Genomic DNA, 23,480 nt, shown 5'->3' on the forward strand with positions numbered 1-23,480 from the left:
GGCCTCGGAATCCGCGTCAGCGCCTGTACTGTGCATGTGCTGGCAAGACCGATCCGGACAGGTACGCAGGGGTCACTGGCCAGGCACTGGGTCGGATTCCGCTGCGGGATCTCCTATTCTGAATCCGACCAGGCCGTGTGCATTCGGCATGTCCATGTTATATTGCCGCTACATTGAAACCTAAGCAAAAGGAGGGCATGGATGCGTTTTTGTCAATTTACTTGGCGCAAGTTTTATAATCCTAATTGGAAATGACAGGATTTCTTGTTCTTAATGTTTTTGGTTTTTTTTGTCTTTTTCTAGTTACAACGGGGAATGGGATGCAGCACGGAGGGCACTGGATGATGTTTTATACCGGGCACAACTGGAATTATTCCCAGAGCCTCTATTGGTAAGTGTACGGATTAAAGGGAACCGGTCATTCCCTCTGTGGGCACACAGCCAGTAAACCGGTAAAGTTCTGTGCTTTACAAAACCTGTTTCGGCAAGGGTGTATTCACACATGCCAGTTCCATCTGGTAGCGATAGCAACTGAACCAGCGTGTCCTAATCACAAATGTATTTCAATATGTTTATTCGCATGAGCTTTTTTTTTCCTCTCATAGCATTTTTACCACCCATTATTTCCTGTGAAATCTTAAAAAAAAATATAATTGCATCCCGCTCGCACGCCATGCAATTTGCATAAGATTGCAATGTAATTTTTACCATTGAACGTTATTGTAACCTCTTGCAATTTTTTAACTTTTTTTTTTCTTTCAAGCCAATGGAAAATGCGCGTGAAAATAACAAGAACATCAATGCACTTTTGCTTAAAAAAAAACAAAAACGCATCATGCGCTCATCCAGAATCGCAATTTTACAAGAACGCTGTCGGACAGCCTTTCTCAGACCGATATCGCACTCGTCCGTGTGAATGCACCCTAAACCTTTTGAGAAACTCCTACCTTGCAAAAGATGGTATAAAACTTTCCCGCATTGCATGTAACTTCACCATGAGTGGCCCGGTGGGCGGTCAGGACTAGATCTCCTGGCCACTATGGGTATCTTACCACTGCCCCTTTCTGGCACTGTGCTGTGGACGACTTGGGAGACTGCGCATGGATTGGGATATCCTGGCTCGGCACATGCGCAGTTCATCACGCCCCTTTGTGGGCACATTTGTTAGATTGAACTGCACATGCGCTGCTAATCTCACCCACCCCACCCCTCTGCCCACCACCAACATCTCCCAAGAGACGGTTAAGTCTGCCCACCAAACCATGAATTTACATGCATCGCGGGAAAAGCTTATACCATCTTTTTCAAGATAGGAGTTATTCAAAAAGTTTACCAAAATACATTTTGTAAAGTGCAACCCGGTATAGCTGGTTTTATGCACAAAAGTGATGATCGTTGTAGGAACATCTGTTTAAAGCCGTTTTCTAGGACTGCTGATGACACCTCCTTGAGATAGGCCGTTGAAAGTAGACTGGCGGAGGTTCGCCACCTGGGACCCCCGCTGATTGCCGAGCTGCTGCATTAGTGTATGGAGCTTATATGTTGCTGGAAATGCATAGCATTGTACACACTGTAGTGGCCCAGGGTGGTATTACAGGCATTCTTATGATTGGAAACTGGGTAAACCTCCCAAGTTACTGCGCTATGGGTGGAACTGTGTCTTTCCCACAACACTTTGGCTCCATACAGGTCATCAATAGTTCAGTCCTTCATGGCATAGCCATCTCCCTCAGTGCTTCCACATGCAGCATATATTCATGTGTATAGTGTGCTTACCAGATCGTAAATATAAAACTGCCGATTTTGACCCATATTTTCCTCCCCACCTCAGGTTGCCAATGCAATAAAGGCTTCATTACCACAAGGAGCTATTAAGGGAACTAAGGAAGGCACTAAATGTATCCAAGTTGAAATTGCGCCAACGTCATCCAGGATATCTAGAAATGCTGTGACCAGTATGTCCATACGGGGTCATCGGTGGAAGAGGAATGGTGAGACTTGAAATTTTGTATCTCTTTTTGAAATATGTTTAGGGGTTTGCACAAATTCTGAGAGGCCAACTTGCACATTTTTCTTAATGATGTTTTCAAGACCGCTTTACTTTACAGAGAATACAAATGTCTGACATAAGTACTCATTGTCAAAACAAATCAAGCACCTACAAGGAATTGTCCGAATCAAATGAAACTTCCTTTGTGTGATTCTAACATTGATGTAAGTGATTTCACTACCTGAGCAAAAGGATAGTTGACTAAGGAAAATTGAACCCTTGAAGGGAGGCTCTAGTCCCCTGTTGTACCACCTCTAGCTTTCGATGCGAGAGGTGATATAGGCAGGCATGGAGGCTTTAGTACCTTGTTCGGGGGGGGGGGGGGGGGTGTAAGGATGGTGCCACATTTCGTTGGATGGCAGACAACGAAATATTTGGAGCTAATCGTGCTTGTTGAATGATCAGGCAATCCTCTCTACTGGTGGTCTGTTGAGGGTGTCCTGTGCCCGGTCACCTTGTGTGCCCTCACACATCCACTGGTCCCAACACCCCCTAGCAGTCTGGTCAGAAGCTCACAGGTGGTGAGCAATTTTTGTTTATATAACCAGCTAGCTTCTTACATTTTATTATTGCGCCCCCTCTCAAACTTTAACTGGGCGGATTCTCTTCCATTGCATTGTAGAGCCAGATCTAGTGGTCGACAAGGTCTATACAAGCAGAAGAAGAGATCACTACACACAAGGAGCCTCTCATAGCCTTTTTATAGGCCAAGGGGGAACCACTTTTAGGGCCTCAGGTGACAAGACCGTTCATCTAATTATTTGCATATCTCCCTGAGATGTAACTGCATGCAGAGTTTTGCAGCAAAGCAACAAATTCCTCTAGGTGCTTGATTTATTTATTTTTTTTATTTATTTTTAACGAAGAATGTGCATCGTAGAGCCGTCTTTGCTGATGACCTTATGGGAACGTTAGCTTGGTGAGGATCTGAAAATGTAATGACTTGATCTTTTGGATGACCACCAACATCGCCGATGGCAGATTTCTGACTACTTATATTGCATAAGTCGAGTTATTGTTCATAGCAACCATTTATACTTTTTAAAAAAAATTTTTAACCTGTTGGATTTTGCCTGGTTGCTAATAGCAACTGCACCACTTTTTGCCTACTCTACATTTTACACATAAGACCCATCCACTCTAAGGCCGGTCTCACACGATTCGTATTCGTATTGTGGATTCCGTGATCGGCGTCCGTGTGGACTTTCCATGGTAAACCACAGCGCACTGAAAGGCATGCATTTTTGGTTTGTCCTTTACATTCGCGGATATGCATTGCGTATTCAATGATCTCAAGAAAAATCGCAGCATGATCTATTTTACAGCAGAAATTACGCAGATGGCCTCTATTGATGTCAATAGAGGCATCCAACCCGCAGCCCATACGCAATGAACATTACGTATGGTCTGCGTGTACCCGCAGCGTCGCTAAGCCATCCGCAATACAAGTACCTGCTGCACGCAGGGTCACCGACCTTACAGGATCTATATAACTTGCAAACCACTTTTCACCAGCAGCTAGTCAGTCTTTCATATAGAAAATAATGAAACGTCTTAATCAGCTGTGAAAAGCTACTTGGAGAAAGTCATCAATCCTAGAAATGCAAGATCTTCAAAATGAAACGTCTTCGAAGGACGGCAGATGTGTCTTATTAATCAACAAGAAAACGCCTGCGGTTTAACTTCTGCAAATGGGTGATGCTGACACTTCTCTAATGGCCTTCGTTTTCAAATATAGTCAAAATTCACGCTGTAAGCGAATCTCTGCATAGAAAGTATTGTTGTATTAACTAACATTTGACCTTGAAAATTGCTATAGCCATGGCTGAAGGTCACCCACGGTGTTCAGTGTGTACTGCCTTACTTGCAGGTTGCACTTTCTATTCGTTCTTTAATATGCGGCGGGTAGGAGATTTCAGTTATTACAAGCCTTTATTTCCTCCCTGCTAGGAGGGCCAAAATGAGCGACGGGCACGGACGCTGAATGAATTACCTTTAACAGACATACAAACTGCTGGCAAAATCTAAAGTTATCCCCTGTCCTGTGGATAGGTAATAACGTTATGATCAGCCAATGGACCTCCGAACATTGGTCGAGGTATTTAAATGCCGTTGTCAGAATTGACAGTGGCATTTAACCCCTTGAGTGGCACGCCCGGAAATTTTCCGGGACGAGCTCCACTGTCCATAGCGATATAGCTCGGAAGATTTCCCGGCTATGTTTCACTATGGGAGCTGCAGAGCACAATGCCATAAGCTGTGGTAGTGTGCTCTGCCTGCACAGACCCTCATAGAACAGTTCAGGACTTCAAAAAAAGAAGCAGGAAGATAGATCCGATCTGCTGGAAATCTCCTGCTTCTTTTTTTAAACTCCTGCACTGCTTTGTTTACAGGTTGTCACGAAGACCATCTGCTTGTCATAAGCCAGCATTTCTGGCGTTCTTAATTTTTTACATTTTTTGATAGATTGGACATACCAAATATGTGTATTTCTTTTATGATTTAGATTTTTTATTACAGATACGACAAAAGGAGGGTGATTTAAAACTTTTATTGCTTTTTTTTTTTTTTTTTTTAACTGTGAAAAAGTAGCTTAAAAGGAAGAAACTACTATTTGGTATGGGCATAATCGTACTGGCCTGTAGAATTACTTTAATACATTATTTATACTGCTCAGAGAATGCAGTGAAAAAAAATAAAAAAACATGCCAGAATTACAGATTTTGTTAATCTTGCCCCTAGAAAAAAATGCAATAAAAAGTGATCAAAATTTTACATGTTCCAAAAAATTAGATAAATGAAGACTAGAGTTCATCCTGCAAAAAACAAGGCCTTCTAGAGCTCTGGCAATGGTAAAAAATGAATACGGCTCTTGGAATGTGGCAACACAAAAGAAAAAAAAATATTTTAAATGTACAAAAATAGCAAAACATTAAAAAAAAAACGGTGTAAACTTGGTATCGCCGAAATCATATGACTCAGAGAATAATGTTATCACTTTATTTATTCTGCACGCTGAACGCCATAAAAATGAAATCCAAGAAACAAATGGAAGAATTTCTTTCTTTTCCCCCAATCTCTCTACAAATATTTTTTTTAAAGTTCTGCAATACATTATATATACCCAAAAATGATGCCATCAAAAAGTACAACTTGTCCCTCAAAAAACAAGCCCTCATATGGCCGTGTCAGTGGAAAAATGAAAAGGGTATGGCTCTTGGAACGTGATTGCAAAATTAGTTGAAATTAAATGATTGGCCCATATAAAAAACCTGTCCTGGTGGGTCTGACAGGGGGGTAAGAAACCCACCACTCAAGGGGTTAATGGGTTAACAGCTCAGCCGGCACCTGCATTGTATAGACCGGCATTAACCCGTGAAATCTATCCATACACACCCCGAACCTGCAGGACGTAACTTTGTGTCGTTAAGGGGTTAAAGAATATTTGAGCACCATGAAGTCCCTTTTTTAATACGTACTTTTAACCCTTTCCAAACCACTGTCTGCCGCCTAAAGACATTCTGATTGAAGGCTGTACAGCTCCGATGTCGAAAGACGTGCGGCAGGGTTTTCTTACTGTAGATTTACTGGCTGCTCTGTTGGACTCTCCAGCATGTCCCATACTGAAGTACTTGCTCTAGCCAGCAGATGGCGCCATTCTATAATGGCAGAAAGAGAAAACCCCTAGAAAATCCAGAATTGGATTGCGAAGGGTTAAACCCTCACTCATAAACGCACACCGGTTTCACGATTCCTGTAAACCTTTCAGAATATAGAGCCATTATATTGAAAAGTTGTTTTTATAGATTTTTTTAAAATAAAAAGTACAGTAAATGAGCGTTAATTTACGGAGCGCTCGGCACTTAGGGGAATGCCGTTGTTTTGAGACTGAGAAGAGCATCACTTAGCCTTCATATAATAGTGTGAGCTATTATATGATGCTTCCGTTCCCTTCCTGACCTAGTTTAGCATTTGCGCTAAAGGAGTGATAATTCGGCAATGTGGCGTTTCATTTAAGCAAAGTATTATAGATTTTCACGGATTGAAAAGCAAATTCCCGCATGAAGCGATGTATTGTGTACTGGAGGAAGTGGAAATAATCTTTTACAACCAATGATGCGGGCCACAATGTTCCCTTTTTTAAATTTTAATTTTTTTTTTAATGTAATGTTTTATGCAGAATGTAACAGGCCTGTATGCTGCTTGGGCTGGGCTCACATGGTAATTCACTGCATGTCACGTGCCGCCATTCGCCATGCACCATCTTGGCACACCAAGATAGAACATGATGCGATTTTTCTTGCCAGCATATTTTGCGCAATATGTGTGAGCAGCTACATGGGAGCCTATGGTGGATTGGTACTGTCACCACATGCTCCAGTGAGCCCGACCTTCGAGAGGCAGAGCTTTGGCCAGGACCTTAAAGGGATTTTCCTAGGACTTAAAACTGCTTCAGAATCATCCTGTCCTTCCTAGTTGGCTGCAGCAGCCGGGGGGGCAGGAGGATTGTGAAGCAGCTTTAAAGGGGTTGTCCCGCGAAAGCAAGTGGGGTTCAGCACTTCTGTATGGCCATATTAATGCACTTTGTAATATACATCGTGCATTAATTATGAACCATACAGGAGTTATTCACTTACCTGCGCCGTTGCTAGCGTCCCCGTCGCCATGGAGCCGTCTAAATTCGCTGTCTTCTGGCGTTTTTAGACGCGCTTGCGCTGTGCGGTCTTCTCCCTGGTGAATGGGGCCGCTCGTGCCGGAGAGCTGGTCCTCGTAGCTCCGTCCCGTCACGTGTGCGGATTCCAGCCAATCAGGAGGCTGGAATCGGCAATGGACCGCACAGAGCCCACGGTGCACCATGGGAGAAGACCCGCGGTGCATCGTGGGTGAAGATCCCGGCGGCCATCTTGCTAAGGTAAGAAAGAAGTCGCCGCAAAGCGGGGATTCGGGTAAGTACTAAACTGTTTGGTTTTTTTAACCCATTTCTACTGTATCCTATGGAACACTTGTGAAAAGTCCCTAAAGGTATGCGTCTTATTTCCTACCTGTCTTCGTACAGTACTACCTGCCTGTGTGGAACATGTCCATTGATGGCGATTGTATTGTGACGAGCTTCTTAGAGCTTTTTTCCAATAGACAACAAGTAACCGCGAGTCTTCAACCATTGTACCTCAAAATGGGACTACAGAATTGAGATGGATGAAAAATGGACACCTTGGAGTGTCATGGAGTCTGTGGGGAGACTGGACAAGCTGCATGAGGTTCAGTGTACATATCAGTGTTTCTTGTGACGCCACACACTACACACAGCTCTGCTACATATCGCCGAGACGCGCACAGCTCTGCTACATGCGCCCGAGACGCGCACAGCTCTGCTACATGCGCCCGGGACGCGCACAGCTCTGCTACATGCGCCCGGGACGCGCACAGCTCTGCTACATGCGCCCGGGACGCGCACAGCTCTGCTACATGCGCCCGGGACGCGCACAGCTCTGCTACATGCGCCCGGGACGCGCACAGCTCTGCTACATGCGCCCGGGACGCGCACAGCTCTGCTACATGCGCCCGGGACGCGCACAGCTCTGCTACATGCGCCCGGGACGCGCACAGCTCTGCTACATGCGCCCGGGACGCGCACAGCTCTGCTACATGCGCCCGGGACGCGCACAGCTCTGCTACATGCGCCCGGGACGCGCACAGCTCTGCTACATGCGCCCGGGACGCGCACAGCTCTGCTACATGCGCCCGGGACGCGCACAGCTCTGCTACATGCGCCCGGGACGCGCACAGCTCTGCTACATGCGCGCGGGACGTGCACAGCTCTGCTACATGCACGCTCTGCAGGTTTAGTAATAAACTGAAGCAGCACCTGTGATGACGTCACCGTAATGCTATCAGAGACGGAGCTAAGAGATGTAACTGATTACATGACGGTGACCTCATCGCAGGTGCTCCAATATGCAATAGTTGGTCAGCAGCACAAACTTCATACCCACAGCTGGGAAGTGATAGAGTCCAAGAGCAGCATACGTGGTGCAAACACTGGCATCAGTTAAGATGCATCTTAATTTCTCCACATCGTAAACGACGGTTCGACCTTATACAAGGGTCTTGATTAAAGTTGACAGCCGGTTTATAGGTGCTACTTTAGGAGACTGGTATTGACCATTATACTGATGTGCATTGAACGGCCATGATGGTTTATTAACAATATAGCATTCTACATGTAGATCGAACACTTTATCAAGTTTAGTAGACTTAATATTATGTTAAATGACAACCAAGAAAAAAAACATCCAAAAATCTACAAGTAATGAAATTCCTCCCAAACCGGGCTGGGTTGTCCCCTTGAGCAGCATCACAAAAATATGATCTTCTGTGGTTTTGCTGTGAGTCTTCTAGATGTAAACCATTGTAGATGAATGAATCCCTAGAGGAGTTCACAAGAGTTTCGGAGCAAACTAGATAAACCTTCCAAGTTCAGTTCTTAAAGGGGCTGCATCAAGATTGACAAGTGAGAAGTCTGATCGGTGGGGGTCTCACCGCTCAGATCCCTATTGATCCTGAGGACAGGGGTTCTATATCCCCCCTCTCACCATTCTGCAAGCTCACTGCACCTCCCACAGTGAGGAGGAGATTGATTAGAGTGGTGCCGCTCCATTCATCTTCAATGGAGCTGATGGAAATAGAAGTGTGATTGGTGAGCGTTGCTTGTACTCGATCACTAAGGCCCCCTTCACAAGGATGACACTGCATCGTTGCGGGAGAATCGTTGCTTTGTTTTCTCGCGCCAATACCACGGTTTTGTAGCATTACAAAGTCGCGCTACAAGGTTGCGTGACTTTGTAGCACCACTTGCGAGGATTTTCGGGGGAGGGGGCTTGGGATAGAAGTCCTACCCTGAAAATAAGCCCTAGCTGCAGAAAAAAAAAACCCACCTAAGAAGCGCTGTTGGCTCCCCTTTACCCCCATCCCCCTCCATCAGCATCTCTTCTGGCCGGGAATTGGAAAAACCCCGCCTCTGGTTGGCTAAGTGCTGTGATGCTCAGCCAATCACAGCCATTCATAGCCCCTCTGCTGAGACCCTCAGGGACGTTTAAATTGGTATGAAATGTTTTTCTTGTTTTCTATTGTCTAAACTGGGTGCATCTTATAGTCTGAAAACCAGAGTATGGCTGCCTGCAGACGGCCGGGTCGGATCCGGCTGCGAGAATTCTCGCAGCGGGACCTGACCCGAGCGCCTGCAGAGAGCAGCGCGGAACTCACCCGCTCCGGCACTTTCACGTGCCGGCGCAGAGCGGAGCCGGCGGCTGGTGAGTGATGTTTCTGTGCGAGTCTTCGAGCCCCGACAGAATTAGAGCAGGCCGCGGTTTGTTTTCTGCAGGTGATTTCGCGCAGACAGACCGCGGCCGTCTGCAAGGGATTGCGTATTGTAATGCAATCCTATGCAGGCGTCCAGGGGCGGAAATTCTGCAGGCGGCCTTAACTGTATTTACCATCCCAATATACTGTATATCAAACGTTGTATATTTTAAGTGTACAGTAGTTCTCATTTAACACAAGCCCCATGTTATGTTGCATTTTGTAATTCATCAGCATGGCGGTCGTAGTTGCGTTGATAGAATGTGACAGCCGTTCTGTCCTTCTTATTACATACCGTGGATTTAAAGCTTTGGCTTCTTGGTATCCTGCACAGAGCGGGGAAACAATTACTGTGTGTGATGACTGTGTTACTGACAGGTTCTTGACTCTTGCTCTCCTTTTCGGGGTGGTTGTCACAATTATCGCTGATTGCTCTATAATTACTGTAATGTGCTCAGTCTGGGCATCATGGACTGAGGGATGTCTGTTCAAATCAGACTTGTAAGGTCGAAATAGAACTTGATCCAAGGGGAAGCGGGCATCGCTTTCAATGGATCATTTTAAGTTCCGGATACATTCTGTCTCTAAAATGTAGTCTTTATGGAAATTGCAGGCTTCTGGGGGAAAGTGATGTACAGAAACTGCAGATGTCTCCCCTTTTTTTACCATTTTTCATGGAATTGTCTCACAAATTGAACCTAAAAGGAGCAAGTTATAAGCAAGTATACCCAATAGCTGGGTTAACGAACAGCATGTTGGGTGCAAAAATGTTGTCCATGGAATCCTCATCATGCTCTACAGTAGGTGTTGGGACAATGCAGTGGGTACATGGAAATAGCATTTTGGACTACTGGCTTAATTTTACATGATGTGAACCCAGCCTTGAGACTAATGATGCCCACTATGCATCATTAGTCTATCAGGTAGTCGGAGAAGTGGTTCGGTCATCCTGGTTTGTCCTGGAGGGTCACTTTAAGAGGAACTTGTCGCGTCCCCACAGCTGCATAAACTACTAAGTTATGGTGCTGCTAGGGTAAAGTGATTGGGGGCCCGGTGATGTGACCATCCAGGTCCTGGACAAAGAAAGGCTTGTAGGGAAGAGTGCGCACACGACTCTGGAAAAGTCCGATTTTCATGTGCTGCGCGCACTGCACCAGGTGACAGCACTGCATTGTGGGAGTGGCTAAGTATTAAAAAATGCATCACCCGGCTCCTTGTCACGTCCCCTAACAGCAGTTTATGGTGATGTGGGGACATGATGGCTTCCCTTTAACCAAATCCAGTAAATGTATGATGATTGGGTATTTCTTATCACCATTGTTAAATTGAAGGGGTATTCCATCTTTGCCAGACATGGCGCGATGGAAATATCTTTCTGCATGAGATGCCCGGGAGGATGGAACATGCTGAGTGTGGCTTGGCCATGCGGTTTCTGTAACTCCAATAGTAGTGGATGGGAGTTATGGAGACGGCCGGGCACAGCAAGCTACGCAGTTTACATAACTGGTCAGCTGCAGAAACGGCAAAGCCTGCTATACTATGCTGTTCTTATAAGTCCCATTAACTTGGATGGGGGTTACATAAACGGCATAGGGTAGTCCGCTTGGCTGTTGACGTATGTCCTAGTCGCCATATACGACTGAACCAGCGACAGTATGGGCCAGATATCGAGATAGGCGTGAATCCTAAGAGTAGGAACCACATCTCTCAGACTTTTACAGCATATCCTGGGGTATATCATAACCCAGATGGGAATATCCCCCAAGTTAAATCCCCACCTTCTGGGAGGAAAATATGTTCTAAAGATGAACTTCAATTGTATGTATCTGGTCACCTCAAACCCGCTGATGTCTGATACGGGTAGAGAGAATCTTTTCTGACCAGTGTGAATAGATACAGCCAGGCCATATTTTTGTTGACTGCCTTGATGCCCAGTCGGTCGTCATGCCTTGGGGTGAAGATCAGGCTTCGGCTGGCATGACCAGATACAAGTAAAATAGGCTAATTGACTATATAATAACTTGGCAAGAACAATTTCTCAACAAGTGTAACTTTGAGATTAATCCCTTTATGACCATTTTATGTTTGTTCTTCTTTGTCTGCTTTGTTTACTCATTGGATAATTCCACCTTTTTTTCATATGTGTAATCTTAGGATTTGTGTTACAGTTTTTTCACCAGTTACATTGGCAAATCTGGTTTAAGTTACTAGGGCTCAACTGTTTTCAATCATGTATTCATTCATGTACCGTCAGACTTCTAACCACCACTAATGTTATGTATTATGGCGATGTTCACAGTGGGGCTCGTGTCTTCCTCTGGATGTTTTGTTTATCCTCAGTTTTTATAGATCCGTCACGAATCCATAAACATTATCGTCACTTATCACTTAATATCCATTTTATAATTATTTCAAATTACAATGAAGTCAATGAGATGATGTGATAAACTACTAAAGTTATGTCAGGTCTCCCCCACCCACCTTCAGTCATTGTTCTATTGACTTTATTGTACATAGACTGTTTAAAGGGGGTTCCTGACACTTCAAAAATAAATCACATGGAGCATATAATGGTCTAAAATAGAAAAAAGCCACTTTTTAAAATCTTTTTTTCCTTCCTGGTGGCCTCCCATATTCAACCCTGTCAGTCCAATCAAGGGAGCGACTTCAGCTGTCGCATGCCTTTCATGGACAGATGGCAGTTGAGGCTTGTGATTGGCTGAACGGTTATTTCAGTGAGGTATGGCAAATAAGTGCTGCAGTTGCCTTCCGGATCAGACCGATGGGGACTGGATGGGGCAGGGCATTAGAAAGTTGATGTATAATAGATTTAAAAAAAAAAACTCTATATGCCCGCAGTGATTGATTTTATGTATTTTAAATGTTGCACAACCCCTCTTGATTCTGTTGTTGAAAATCCAATCTGCTGGTGGCATATTTTAGAGCAAAATGAGCTGATTGAATAAATTTTCCACAAATATGTATATCAGTGTCACTAGCAATTTATTAATTTAAACCTCTGCTCATTGTGGTCTTGGGAGTCCAGTGGGCGGTTCTACTCTGTGCGTATGCGGAGATGGCTGTCAATCACTCCCATGCAGTAAGGCTGGATTCACACGAACGTATATCGCTCGGTTTTCACGCCGAGCCGATATACATCATCCTCATCTGCAGGGGGGGGGGAGATGGAAGAGCCAGGAGCAGGAACTGAGCCCCCGCCCCCTCTCTGCCTCCTCTCCACCCCCCTGCACTATTTGCAATGGGGAGAGGCGGGACGGGGGCAGGGCTAATTCTCGGCAGTTAGCCCTGCCCCATACCGCCTCCTTTCATTGCAAATAGTGGAGAGGGGGCGGGAGCTCAGTTCCTGCTCCTGGCTCTTCCACCCCCCCCCCCCCACTTCCTGCAGATGAGGACGACGTATAACGGCCCGGCGTGCAAACCGAGCCGATATACGTTCGTGTGAATACAGCCTAAGACTTTTGGCCTTATGAGTCCAGTGGGCAGGGGTTTAAAGGACTTTTTAAGGCAGTGCAAGGATACACCGGGGTTGGAGTGGAAGCCTCCGCTCTGACCCCTGTATAGTGTCTGGCGCTTGTAATTGCTGACACAGCTCTCATTGAAATCAATGGGACCCCAGCCTGCAATTACAAGTGCCGGCCACTACACAGGGGTCGGAACAGCTGCTTCAACTCTGACATCAGTGTATCCTGACACTAACAGCTGGCGCTGCCTGGAAAACCCCTCTTAGGATAAAATGAGAAGTTCTACTGAATGTTTTCCCATAAAATTTTATATTTTTTCACCACCTCCTGCTCTATAATATGCTGCCTGCAGACCAGACTGTATTTTCAACATGAAAGTTTCCCCTTTTAAAACAGTTTTTTGCAACATGCAGGAAAGTGAGACTCATTAACACCTTAATGTGGCAGATAAAATCTCATTGGTCTTTTTTGTCACCAAAATCATTCTGAAATGGATCAAAAAACGATCCCCACGCTGTGGACGGAGCATAGACCTATATTTTGTCATTTCTCACCTAACTTTTGTTACATGTTCATGTATATTGTTTTTCCAGCCAAGCTGCCATCATCATCATTTCAGCTACCATGTTCTTTTTTTTGTTTGTTTTTGTTTTTTCCATTTTAGAACAAAATGACACAAATAATGACTCCTCAGATCCAGGAAACCTTGTCATTCCCGAGATTAGTGTCACTAATGTGGCTGGAGACAGAATCGGGAATGGGGAAAGAGTGAAATCACTAACAGAGAATGATGCACACCATATTCAGGCAATGCAGGATATCTGTTCTGAAGCTAGAGCTGAGGGCAAGCCAGAAATCAGAAGGCAAAAATCTGTAAGGAGATTAATGGAGGACGGAATGGCATCACCTGGCAGAGTGCAGTGTTAAATCACTTGGTAGATTGGCTTCAAGGTACCTGCAAGTGAAAGGGTCACAATGCATGGATATGCACACTAAAGGGTGTAGAAATGAGCTCAGCCAAGCATGCTTGTCTTGTATATTACTGTACACCGTTGGCAATTTCGCTTGAATTCCATCCAGCCACCTACTTCAAGTGGTTCTATGGAAGACTAACCTGGAATGCATGAGGGCATATATCTCTTCAACATACTTCTATGTAAAGGAATATATGCTATGGACGGGTTTCTATTAAACTCTTGAAATCGTATATGAATTAAATTGGCAAGTCACTTCATGCATTATACGACCTTTCCATTTGTGACCTTTTTAAGTTGTAGAAGAACCAACGTTTGGGGTTTCTACGACTTGGATGACCGTGCAGTCTACTTTCTTGCATGATTAACAACCGAACTTTCTTTATAATCAAATCGCGCATGTTTCTTTAAATCTTTGCTTTTTTTGTTTGTCATCTGCACAGTAGAAATCTTAATGGGAACCTGTCATCAGCTATTAACACCATGAACTAAGCTATGGTGCTTATGGTTTAGGTGACTGGGAAGTCCGAGGAGCCTCTTGTTACTTCGGTGTCCCTCAGCAAAGTTGGCATGTGCACAGCAACTTGACGTTTTTTCAGAAGGCGTGGTGTGCACTCCCATAGAGATGAATGGAAGTACATGCGCACAGCCTGCTGAAAAGAGGCAACCGTGTACTGACATTGTCAGGGAATACCACAGAAATGGGGGACCGGGTAAGTATGAGACTTGGCTCCCAGGACTCCATGTCGCCTAAACTATAAGCACCGTAACTTAGTTGGTAGTTGATGACTGGTTCCTTTTAGTGCTTTGATTGATCAGTGGGTAAGTATTTAATGACCCTGCTTCCGATGATTTGGCTATGGGTGGCACTTTAGCATTAGAGCTGCTGTTCTCTTGCACATAGAACTGTGATATTAACTTTTTTACTCTTCCCTCTCCAGACTCTGCAGATTTGACACTACAAGATGAGCTGACCGAAATAGCGGAGGTGGATGAAGGATTTTGTTCAAGGGCTGCCTCTAGCTCCAGCCAGTCTGCCCTGTCTCACAGCAGTAGTGGCAGTTTCAGCAGGCCATCATTGGGCAAGGCCCAGAGAAGATCTCTCGGAACTCGGGCTGGGGTTAAAGACCGGGATTCTGGGGGAGATTCTTGCCGTGAGCATCTCAGTAGGAAGCACAACCAGCGGGCTATGAGTGAAAACCTGGAGCTGGTGTCTCTGAAGAGGCTGACCTTGACAACTAGTCAATCCCTCCCGAAACCCGGGAGTCACAGTCTTGCACGAACTGCAACATCTGTGTTCAGTAAATCCTTTGAGCAAATGAGTGGGGCGGCTGTGTTACATAATGCTGTGGGTGGAAACCATATCGGTTCGGGCTCTTGTGTGGAAACAAATCGGTTTAGCGCATGTAGCCTTCAAGAGGAAAACCTGGTGTACATTTCGGAGAGGACTGAGCTTGCAGTGCCTGGTAAACCCCAACCAAACCTTCATCAGAGGTCCCCAAGTATCTGCATTACTCTGTCTACTGACTAGACCTGGCAGCAATGTCCAGTGGAATACGGATGGGGGGTTCTGATTATATTGACCCTATGTTTTCTAAAAAATTTAATGGCGAAACTTTGATATTTCATTGACTTGTATACAATAACTTGCCAAAGTTTTTACACGCTGCCTAACAGAGCATTAAACGGTTTCTATACATTGGATAGGTATCTAGCCATAGATTTTTACTATTGTACTATTTACTTGAAAGTGCACCTTGAACAGCCTGCTGCTTAGGTAGCCATTTTTTGGGGGTGGTTGTTGAACTATTTTAGAAAATGCAGGTGATCAGCCCGCCAGGGGCTGTAGAAACTGCACTTGAGGAATTGGGGACTCTGGAAGTGAAGAAATGGCGTCCTCTACAGTATACAGTTGGTATAGCACTTTACTGTGGATTTAATTGTCCTTAAGTGGCAAGTACATACCACAGAAACTACCTGAGCGTGCCAGCAGGTGGCAGTGTAATGTGCCACGTGTTAGTGTTTTCAGGTTTGTTGCTGGTTTGATTGCTGATTTGAAGAAGAAGAGGAAAAAAAAGTGAAGTCATAGTTTTTTTGTAATAAATTTTTTTTTGTGATTTATAGTTGTGTTCCAAAAAGTACTTTTTTACAGTTCTCTTAGGTCTTTTTAAACAATATTTTAATATTTTGGAAATGTCTGAATATTTTATTATCAAACCTTTTTTTATTTCCAGTTCAAGAAAAAAAAATCATGTAAGCCGTGATAAAGTGTTGGTTTAACTTAACACCCGTGCAGCCTGGTGCTTGTGTATGAAATTAAGGGAAGATTACTTCGTAGTCTGTATTCCTTAATGACTCAAGCAGCAGGAGAATTTTTGTAAATTTTATTATTCTTTTTGGCACGTCACAAAGCACATCCTAAAGGTTCAATGATGCAAAGAATTCAGCCGCTCACTGCCAATCTGAAATAAAGGTGTTTTAATGGAAACTTGCACACAAGTTACCAGTTGGTTGTAGGGGTAGGTCAGATGATGAAGATGGTTTTCATGTAAGTGCTCGGAGTTGATGTGAATACTGCAATATAGGTGGGTATAAAGCAAGTGACCGGAGTATACAGTGGATGTGTAATGCTTAGATAACTTGGTATTTCTATCATTGCAAGTGTTCCATGTTTCGTGTGTGTTGCTTATTGGGAATACCTGCGTAAGTGTAAATCCATATGGCATATTCATATATCACGTTCATATTTTTGTGAAAACACAGCAATTTTTTTTTCTAATTACTGGAAAAAAACACTGACTGGGATGTGTGAATATCGAATAGAAAAAAAGCCCACAGGCTTTTTCGTGCACCACACTTTAACTCCTTTGAGTGACCTTTGGTGGATGATTTTGGTGTCATTAGATTTGTGACATCCTCACCGCTGCCATAAAATAATAAAATTTGAGTTTGGTACATTGATTGACCCGTCAGGCCAGGTCAAAGTTCCTATGTTAAGTCTAGCGGCGCTGTTGTGCTTCGGCCAACATCACCACTAGGGAGAGTCAAGTTGTTGGTAAGCAACGTTCATATTAAGTGCTTAGCAGTTTGACTGACTGTTGCCATGTCCTCAAAACATGGAAGACCAAGCCGTGGAGGGCGAACAGTTCAAGCCGAATCCTCAGTTCAGCAGTTCTTAAAACATTCACAACCACTTTTCGAAACCTTATATGTTCGTGTATTAAACATCGGGTCAATCTAGTACCTTTAAAAGTGGTTGCACAAAAATTATGTTTTTATCACCTACCCATAGGATGGGTAATAATTCTGATCCATGGGGGTCTCACCACTGAGACCCCACTGATCCCGAGAACAAGGGATCCATGTTTCCTCTTCTCATCACTACCGGGATGCTTCTGCCACCTGCAGGGACGTCTCCTTGAATGAAGTGATGACCTCATATGCTGCTCCGTTCATCTCAATGGGGCTTCATAACTCTTAGTTTTCAATGGGACTGCTGGAGATAGTTAACTACAAGAGTGGCCATTGCTCTATTAAACTCCTTCTCACTACAGTGAGGAGGATGAGGGAAGCGGGACCCCTGTTCTAAGGTCTGGTGGGGTTCTCTGCAGAAAGACCATCACCAATCAGACTTATTAGTTATCCTATGGATGGGTGATGAAAGTTAATTCTGGTACAACCCTCTTAAGAGTTGGGTTATAATTTGAATGATTGATAAAGCAAATGCTCCACCTTAGATTATCATCTTGAATCAATATGTATGAAATGTCCGTGCGCTAACACATCAGTTGTTTTTAACCTTCTACAATCCTTGAGCTTTTAATTTGAGATATTAAATGGCTCTATAAAATACCAACATGACAAAAGCACAATCTTCTTCACATGTTCACTTAGTTACAAAGATACCATTTAACATAAGCTTTTATTTAAGTCCCAAAAAGTAATTCTTGGATTGATACATATGAAGGAACAGGAATAGGGCTTGTGGAAATTATAGGGCCACTGCAGCGCAAACGTATTTTTCCATCCCTGGACTCCTCAGCTGATTGTCTATCATCTTCTGGAAGTCACCTATGTATATTGCACTAACTGCCATGCAGTACAGCCTCCTGTCTGATACTTATCTGACGCCATCTTGATTTGTAGATTTCTCCCTGCTTTCTATTCTATGCTGTGCTAGCAGTCCCATGATGCATCAGCATAACATCACATGACAAGCTAAAGTCAATAGCAGATCTGCCTGCTGGGAAGACGGTTATCGCCTATATACTTTTTAAATAACCTAAAGACCATGAATGCAGTCAGGGAGGAAGAACGGTCATCTTCATTATAACTGTGACAGGAGCTTTTAATCAGCAGTAACTGATAGGATTTTCTTTGCCCCCAGTGAAGAGCCTGTATGGTACAGTCCACGCAGTTACATTATACTGAAGTTCTGGTGACTGATATAGTGACTTCTTGAGAGAACACAAAGCCAAGTAAATACCAAGTGGTCACAATGAGATCACATGACCCAACTGAAGAGTTTAGTTATTCTTTTCTATCTGGAAATTCCTAAACAAGGTAATACTAGTTGACTCATACCGGGAAACTAGTTAGGTAAAAAAAGAAAAAAAAATCAATGGAGTGGCCCTTTAATAAAAAAAAACAAAAAATGCTTTCTTCCACAAGCTTGGCCAACCTGTCTATGTATTGCAGGTTGGCTTCATTAAAATCAGTGAGGTGGAGATCTAATACCAGACACAACCTATGGACAGGTGGGGCACAATTTCTGGATGAAAGAAGTTTTTTTGCACTACTGTAAACTACTTTAAAGCTTGTTAGATGTAGAGATGAACCAGGGCTGGGTGATTTTATTCAAACTGATTAATTTGTCCTTTAGTAACCACGCGGTTCTGCTTGTACACAGAATTGTAAAATTCAGTTTATTTTTTTTGAAGAAGCTCTTCCAGCCTCCTCCCCCTGCAGACAGACGCAGTATATTGGCTGGGCGTGAATACCCGGCCGATATACGGTTGTCTGAATAAACCCTTATATGTACTCTAAAATTGTAGCAATGGAAACTGACTCCTCCTGCAAAAAACCTCATGCAGCTCCATTGGGAAGAAAATAAAAATCTTATGGGTCTTACGCAACCATGCAAATAGAATTTATTTTTTTTTTAAGTGATTTTCTTTCTTTCTTTTTTTTTTTTTTGTTGTGGAAAAGTATTAATACATGAAGATTATTATCCCCATAAACTGTGATCTGCAGTATAAAAGTAACACCGTAAAAAGCGCAAAATTTATCACCCCACCCCCAAATTACACAATCCGTCATATGTATCCCAAAGTAGAGCCATCTTTTTTAGATCATTTAACAAGAAAAAAGAAATTTAATTTGTGACCTAGGTTATCAGTAAAAAGGAAAAAAAAAATCACCCAGCCCTAAGATGAACTATCAGTTACACTTTGCTAATCCCCTCCTAGGGTTCTACTCTGGACCAGTCATGCTGGTCATTAATATAGACACAATTGCTTAATGCTGGGATGTGAAGCTGCAGGTCTTGCTTCTATTGCCACGGTCGATCATAGGATATCTATAACAAAACTGCATCCATAGAAAAGCACATAAAACCAGACCTGATCAGTGACTTTTTTTTTTCATTGTGTGTTTTATATTCCCTCTTCATGTTTTTATTATTTTGGTATTTGTGTAGTTTTGTAATGAGCTATGGATGTGCCATACCGTGTAACCGCTGATAGTTTGTAATTCTCACCACATTTTGATTGAGACTCCTAGCCATGTTGTTTCTTTGTCTTTAATGTAGGAATTCCGCTTTGTCTTCTGTTTGTTCAGTTTTTGCTTTGTTGTAGTATGATAGGATTAGCCGTATTTACTTGTTCTGTTTTTTTGTTTTTTACACCCTAGTAATGTATTTAGTATTGCACATTTTGTTCTTATGTTAAAATAAATCCTTGTAAAATCTGTCTTGTACTTTTTCGCTTTTACCTATATATTTGTCTGTTGGGTGATAATGTTCAAATTGAAGCAATGTGAAGTCCTCTAGTCCTTAAAGGGAATGTATCCTCAGAAAATGTCCTATTTTGAATAAAGTTTTTATGTTTAAACATTTATTTAAATACACTTTTTTTTCATATAGTTAAAAAAAAAAAAACCCTTGAAAGCCTACAATTTTCACTCTGGCAACTGGCCCTATAATAGTCTGACACTTCCTGTTCTGTAGAGCTCCTTTTTCAATGGTCTAAGCAGGATTACAGTGATGGCTAATTCCTTTATTATACAGTAAGGCTGCCTGTCCACGGCAGTGATGGAATATCGCTAGCCATATTCCGCTGCGGGGGAGCAGGAGGGAGAACTGACAGGTCTCTACGGTGAGCCTATCTGACAGATAGGCTCATCGCAGCAAATCACAGCATGCCGCGATTTAAATCCCACAAGAGGTAAAACCGCTATGATTCTCCACTCGTGGACATTGGGTTGCGCTTTCCATAGTGAAGTCTATGGGAAGCGTTCACTGCATTACCCGCGGCCGGATTATCACGCAGTGACACATCGCCCGTGAACAGAAGGCTGGAGGCAGATAACCTAAGTTCCACCAATAGTTCATGGCCTCAGTCAGAGGCAGTTTGGCCATAGACTCTGCTCAGAAAATATGGCCGCCCCACATAATTGGGTACCGAAAAATGAAAAAACTACAATCAGAAAATATATTTTCGAAGAAAGATCTTTCAGGATCTGGTTATAGTAAAGGAAAAAAAAAATAAAAAAAAAATATATATATATATATATATATATATATATATATATATATATATATATATGACATTCCCTTTTAACAAAGTATCAGAATCTTGGCACATTAGCAAAGCCACAATAAAGCATTGTGGGCACCCAGGTTACATAAACCAATGAAAGTGCGTTTAATAGATTCAGACAGCCTATTCCTGAAGTATTTGGTGGCCCAATGGTATTTCAAGTATTTTTTGCCCAAATCGAATATTCATGGCCAGACTGCTTGTCCACTTGCTGCTGTCAAGCATCCTTTGTGTACCAGTCATGCCTATTGGAATCCATTGAGTTGCTTAAAGTGAATCAGCTAAGTCTCCTTTGCTCCAATTTTATGAGCCTGAGACTATATAGCGTTCTATAACTTGATTCATTAAATAGCATTTTGCATGATAATATACTGTTCAGGGACTCGGGAGTGGAAGCCTTCGAGTCCTGATTTTCCTGCGCTCGGAGGCTGTTGATCACTGTGTTCTAGTAAAGCAGAACTGACATGTTTTCTCTTAATTCTTTTAAAGACGGAATCAGATAGAATATTATGTATCTTGCAGTTTCTTATTTGCAGTCTGGAAGGAGAGATGCTAAAGATGGAACAATGCCTCCTGCAGCGCCACCTATTGGATAGCAGCATTCTTGCAAATCAATGCCTGACCTTTTTATACAAGTCTATGCAACAATGATTGGGAATTGAAAACCAAGCCAGTATCCATACACAGACAGCTGTTTCGGAGTGTTTGCCCCCTCATCAGTGTGCTGCAGTAGGATCCTGGCTTGGCTAGTGAGAGGCCTGTGACGTGAGTCGAGAGGAGGGGGGTATCATCACTCCTTAAGGAGAGCACCTAGAAGATGAGTGAGGAGACTTTTAAGGCCATTCAGAGGGGCATAGTGTATCCTACAGATGTACTTAAAAGGGGTTGTCCAGCTGTAAAGTATTGATGACCTATCCTCAGGATAGGTTATCAACGGTTTAACAGAGGTTCACTACCAGGGACGCCTGCCAAGCATCTGTTCGCTGGACCTGTGTGCTCTGCATCCTGCAGAAATCAGCTTTGTGCATGACGGCTCAGTTCGCATTTAAATATATGGGAATCTTGCATGTAATACCAAGTCTAGCCACTGTGGTGAGAACAGAACTGTCAGCTCATTGTATTAACACACGGACTCTGCAAACAACTGATCGGTGGGTTCCTGGGTGACAGACCCCAGCTGATCTATTACTAATGGCCTCACCTGCTGACAGGCCATTGGTAGTTTACAACTGGACAACCCCTTCTAAGTGGACTTGTGCCTACTGGATTAGAACAATAGTTGGCATGACTGTAGATATGTGACTTCATGGAACAACGGTGCAAATCTCTTCCAGCATCAGTTATTCTCTGGTTGAAATCCAGGTAAAAAGTCCAGAATGATCAAATGATCCCACTATTCAGATTGACTATTTGGGATGAACAAGATGACCCAGTACAATCTTAGTTGCATAATGTAACTGAAAAGGATGGTCAGACAATTGACATTTATCACCTGACCACAGCATGGATGATAAATGTTTGAACACTGGGAGCAGTACCCCATTCCTCCCCATAATGAGACGGTGCTCCTTAAAACTGTATGGGACTGAAAGAGTTAGTCAAGCACTAAACCTTTTAAAATTGACAGAGCATTATTTAACCCCTTTGTGACCACCCCATTGCCTTTTTACGTTCTGGCCTGCTGGGCTTTAATCCCCAAGGTCGTAAAAACCCGCTTCTTCTGGAGATTAAAACCCTTCAGGCTTTGGATGTGACAGCTCCATGCTGTCGGTTAACAGAGCTGTCATGGGGGGCCGCGGGAAGCTCCCTGGTCACGTGATCGCCTTAAAGTCAATTGACAGTAAAAAAAAGTGTAAAGAGAAATGAAAAAAGTTTGTTTATCTTCCTTTTATGGATCATATCGGTGAGGGGAGATGAAATTCTGTATCTAAGGCCCCTGGACCTTACCCCGGCTTCTGCGCACGTGCTCGTTGTAAAAGTGAAGATACATGCGCAAAAGGCACAGATTGCCGGAGTAATTTGAAATCTCCCCGCTCCTTGCTACTAAACGCAGCCAAGAGCCTGGTGACCTCATGGGGGGCCGCAGTTCTTTGTTACGTGATCACCGTTATCCAATGGATCACATAAAAGTAAAATTTAAAAAAAATAAAAGCTAAAGTTTCACCTCCTGTCACGGATCCGAACCGTGAGGGAAGGTTAAATTACTTAAGGCCTGTGGCGATGTCTCCCGATGGGATTCTTATCCGCGGACCCTTCTCTAGCTTCAGCGCGTGCGCCCCTCACCAAAATGGCGCACAGAAGCTGGTGGAGGACCTGGTAAATTTAAAATCTGCTTGCACCTGGCTACTAAAGGTAACCGAGAGCTTGGAGCAGTGAGCGAGGGCTGCGGTCAGCAGTTTCCGGTCACGTGATCGCTATTATCTAATGGATAATGCTGATCACGTAAAAGTTAAGACAGTTAAAGTTTGATGCTCTGTTCGGTTTGGGTGCCGTTGTGCATCCAGACAGAAGATTAGGACCACGTTGGGTATATTTCTGAACACGGGACAAACCGGGATATCCATTTTGGGGTGTAAGTCTTCATTCCTATGTGTGGTGTACAAAAAAACATTTTTAAAATGACACAATTGGCAAAAAAATTACAATCGTATTTTTTTTTCCTTCTGCTTTGCTTTGATTCATTCAGAAACTGTGGGGTTGAAATACGCAGTACACCCCTAGATGAATTTGTTAAGGGGTCTAGTTTTCAAAATGGGGTAATTTGTGGAGGTTCTCTATCGGTTCGGCTGCTCACGGC

General features: G+C 43.4%; 1 protein-coding gene across 4 annotated transcripts in view; it reads left to right on the forward strand.

The window, feature by feature from the left end:
* The window catches only part of HYCC1 (hyccin PI4KA lipid kinase complex subunit 1), a 113,982-nt gene extending 94,001 nt beyond the window's left edge, over nt 1-19,981 (forward strand). Inside the window, exons 9-12 of one of the 4 annotated variants that reach the window (XM_066585278.1) lie at nt 304-391; nt 1,832-1,991; nt 13,556-13,764; nt 14,807-14,952. In XM_066585278.1, the coding sequence (XP_066441375.1) occupies nt 304-391; nt 1,832-1,991; nt 13,556-13,764; nt 14,807-14,821 (472 nt within the window). In that variant the 3' untranslated portion in view covers nt 14,822-14,952. Of the gene's footprint in view, nt 1-303; nt 392-1,831; nt 1,992-13,555; nt 13,843-14,806 lie in introns of all 4 variants that reach the window. The other 3 variants (XM_066585274.1, XM_066585277.1, XM_066585273.1) reach the window with 3 other exon arrangements.
* The last annotated feature ends 3,499 nt before the right edge of the window (nt 19,982-23,480 follow it).

This window comes from Eleutherodactylus coqui, chromosome 12, assembly GCF_035609145.1.
Source record: "Eleutherodactylus coqui strain aEleCoq1 chromosome 12, aEleCoq1.hap1, whole genome shotgun sequence".
NCBI lineage: Eukaryota > Metazoa > Chordata > Amphibia > Anura > Eleutherodactylidae > Eleutherodactylus > Eleutherodactylus coqui.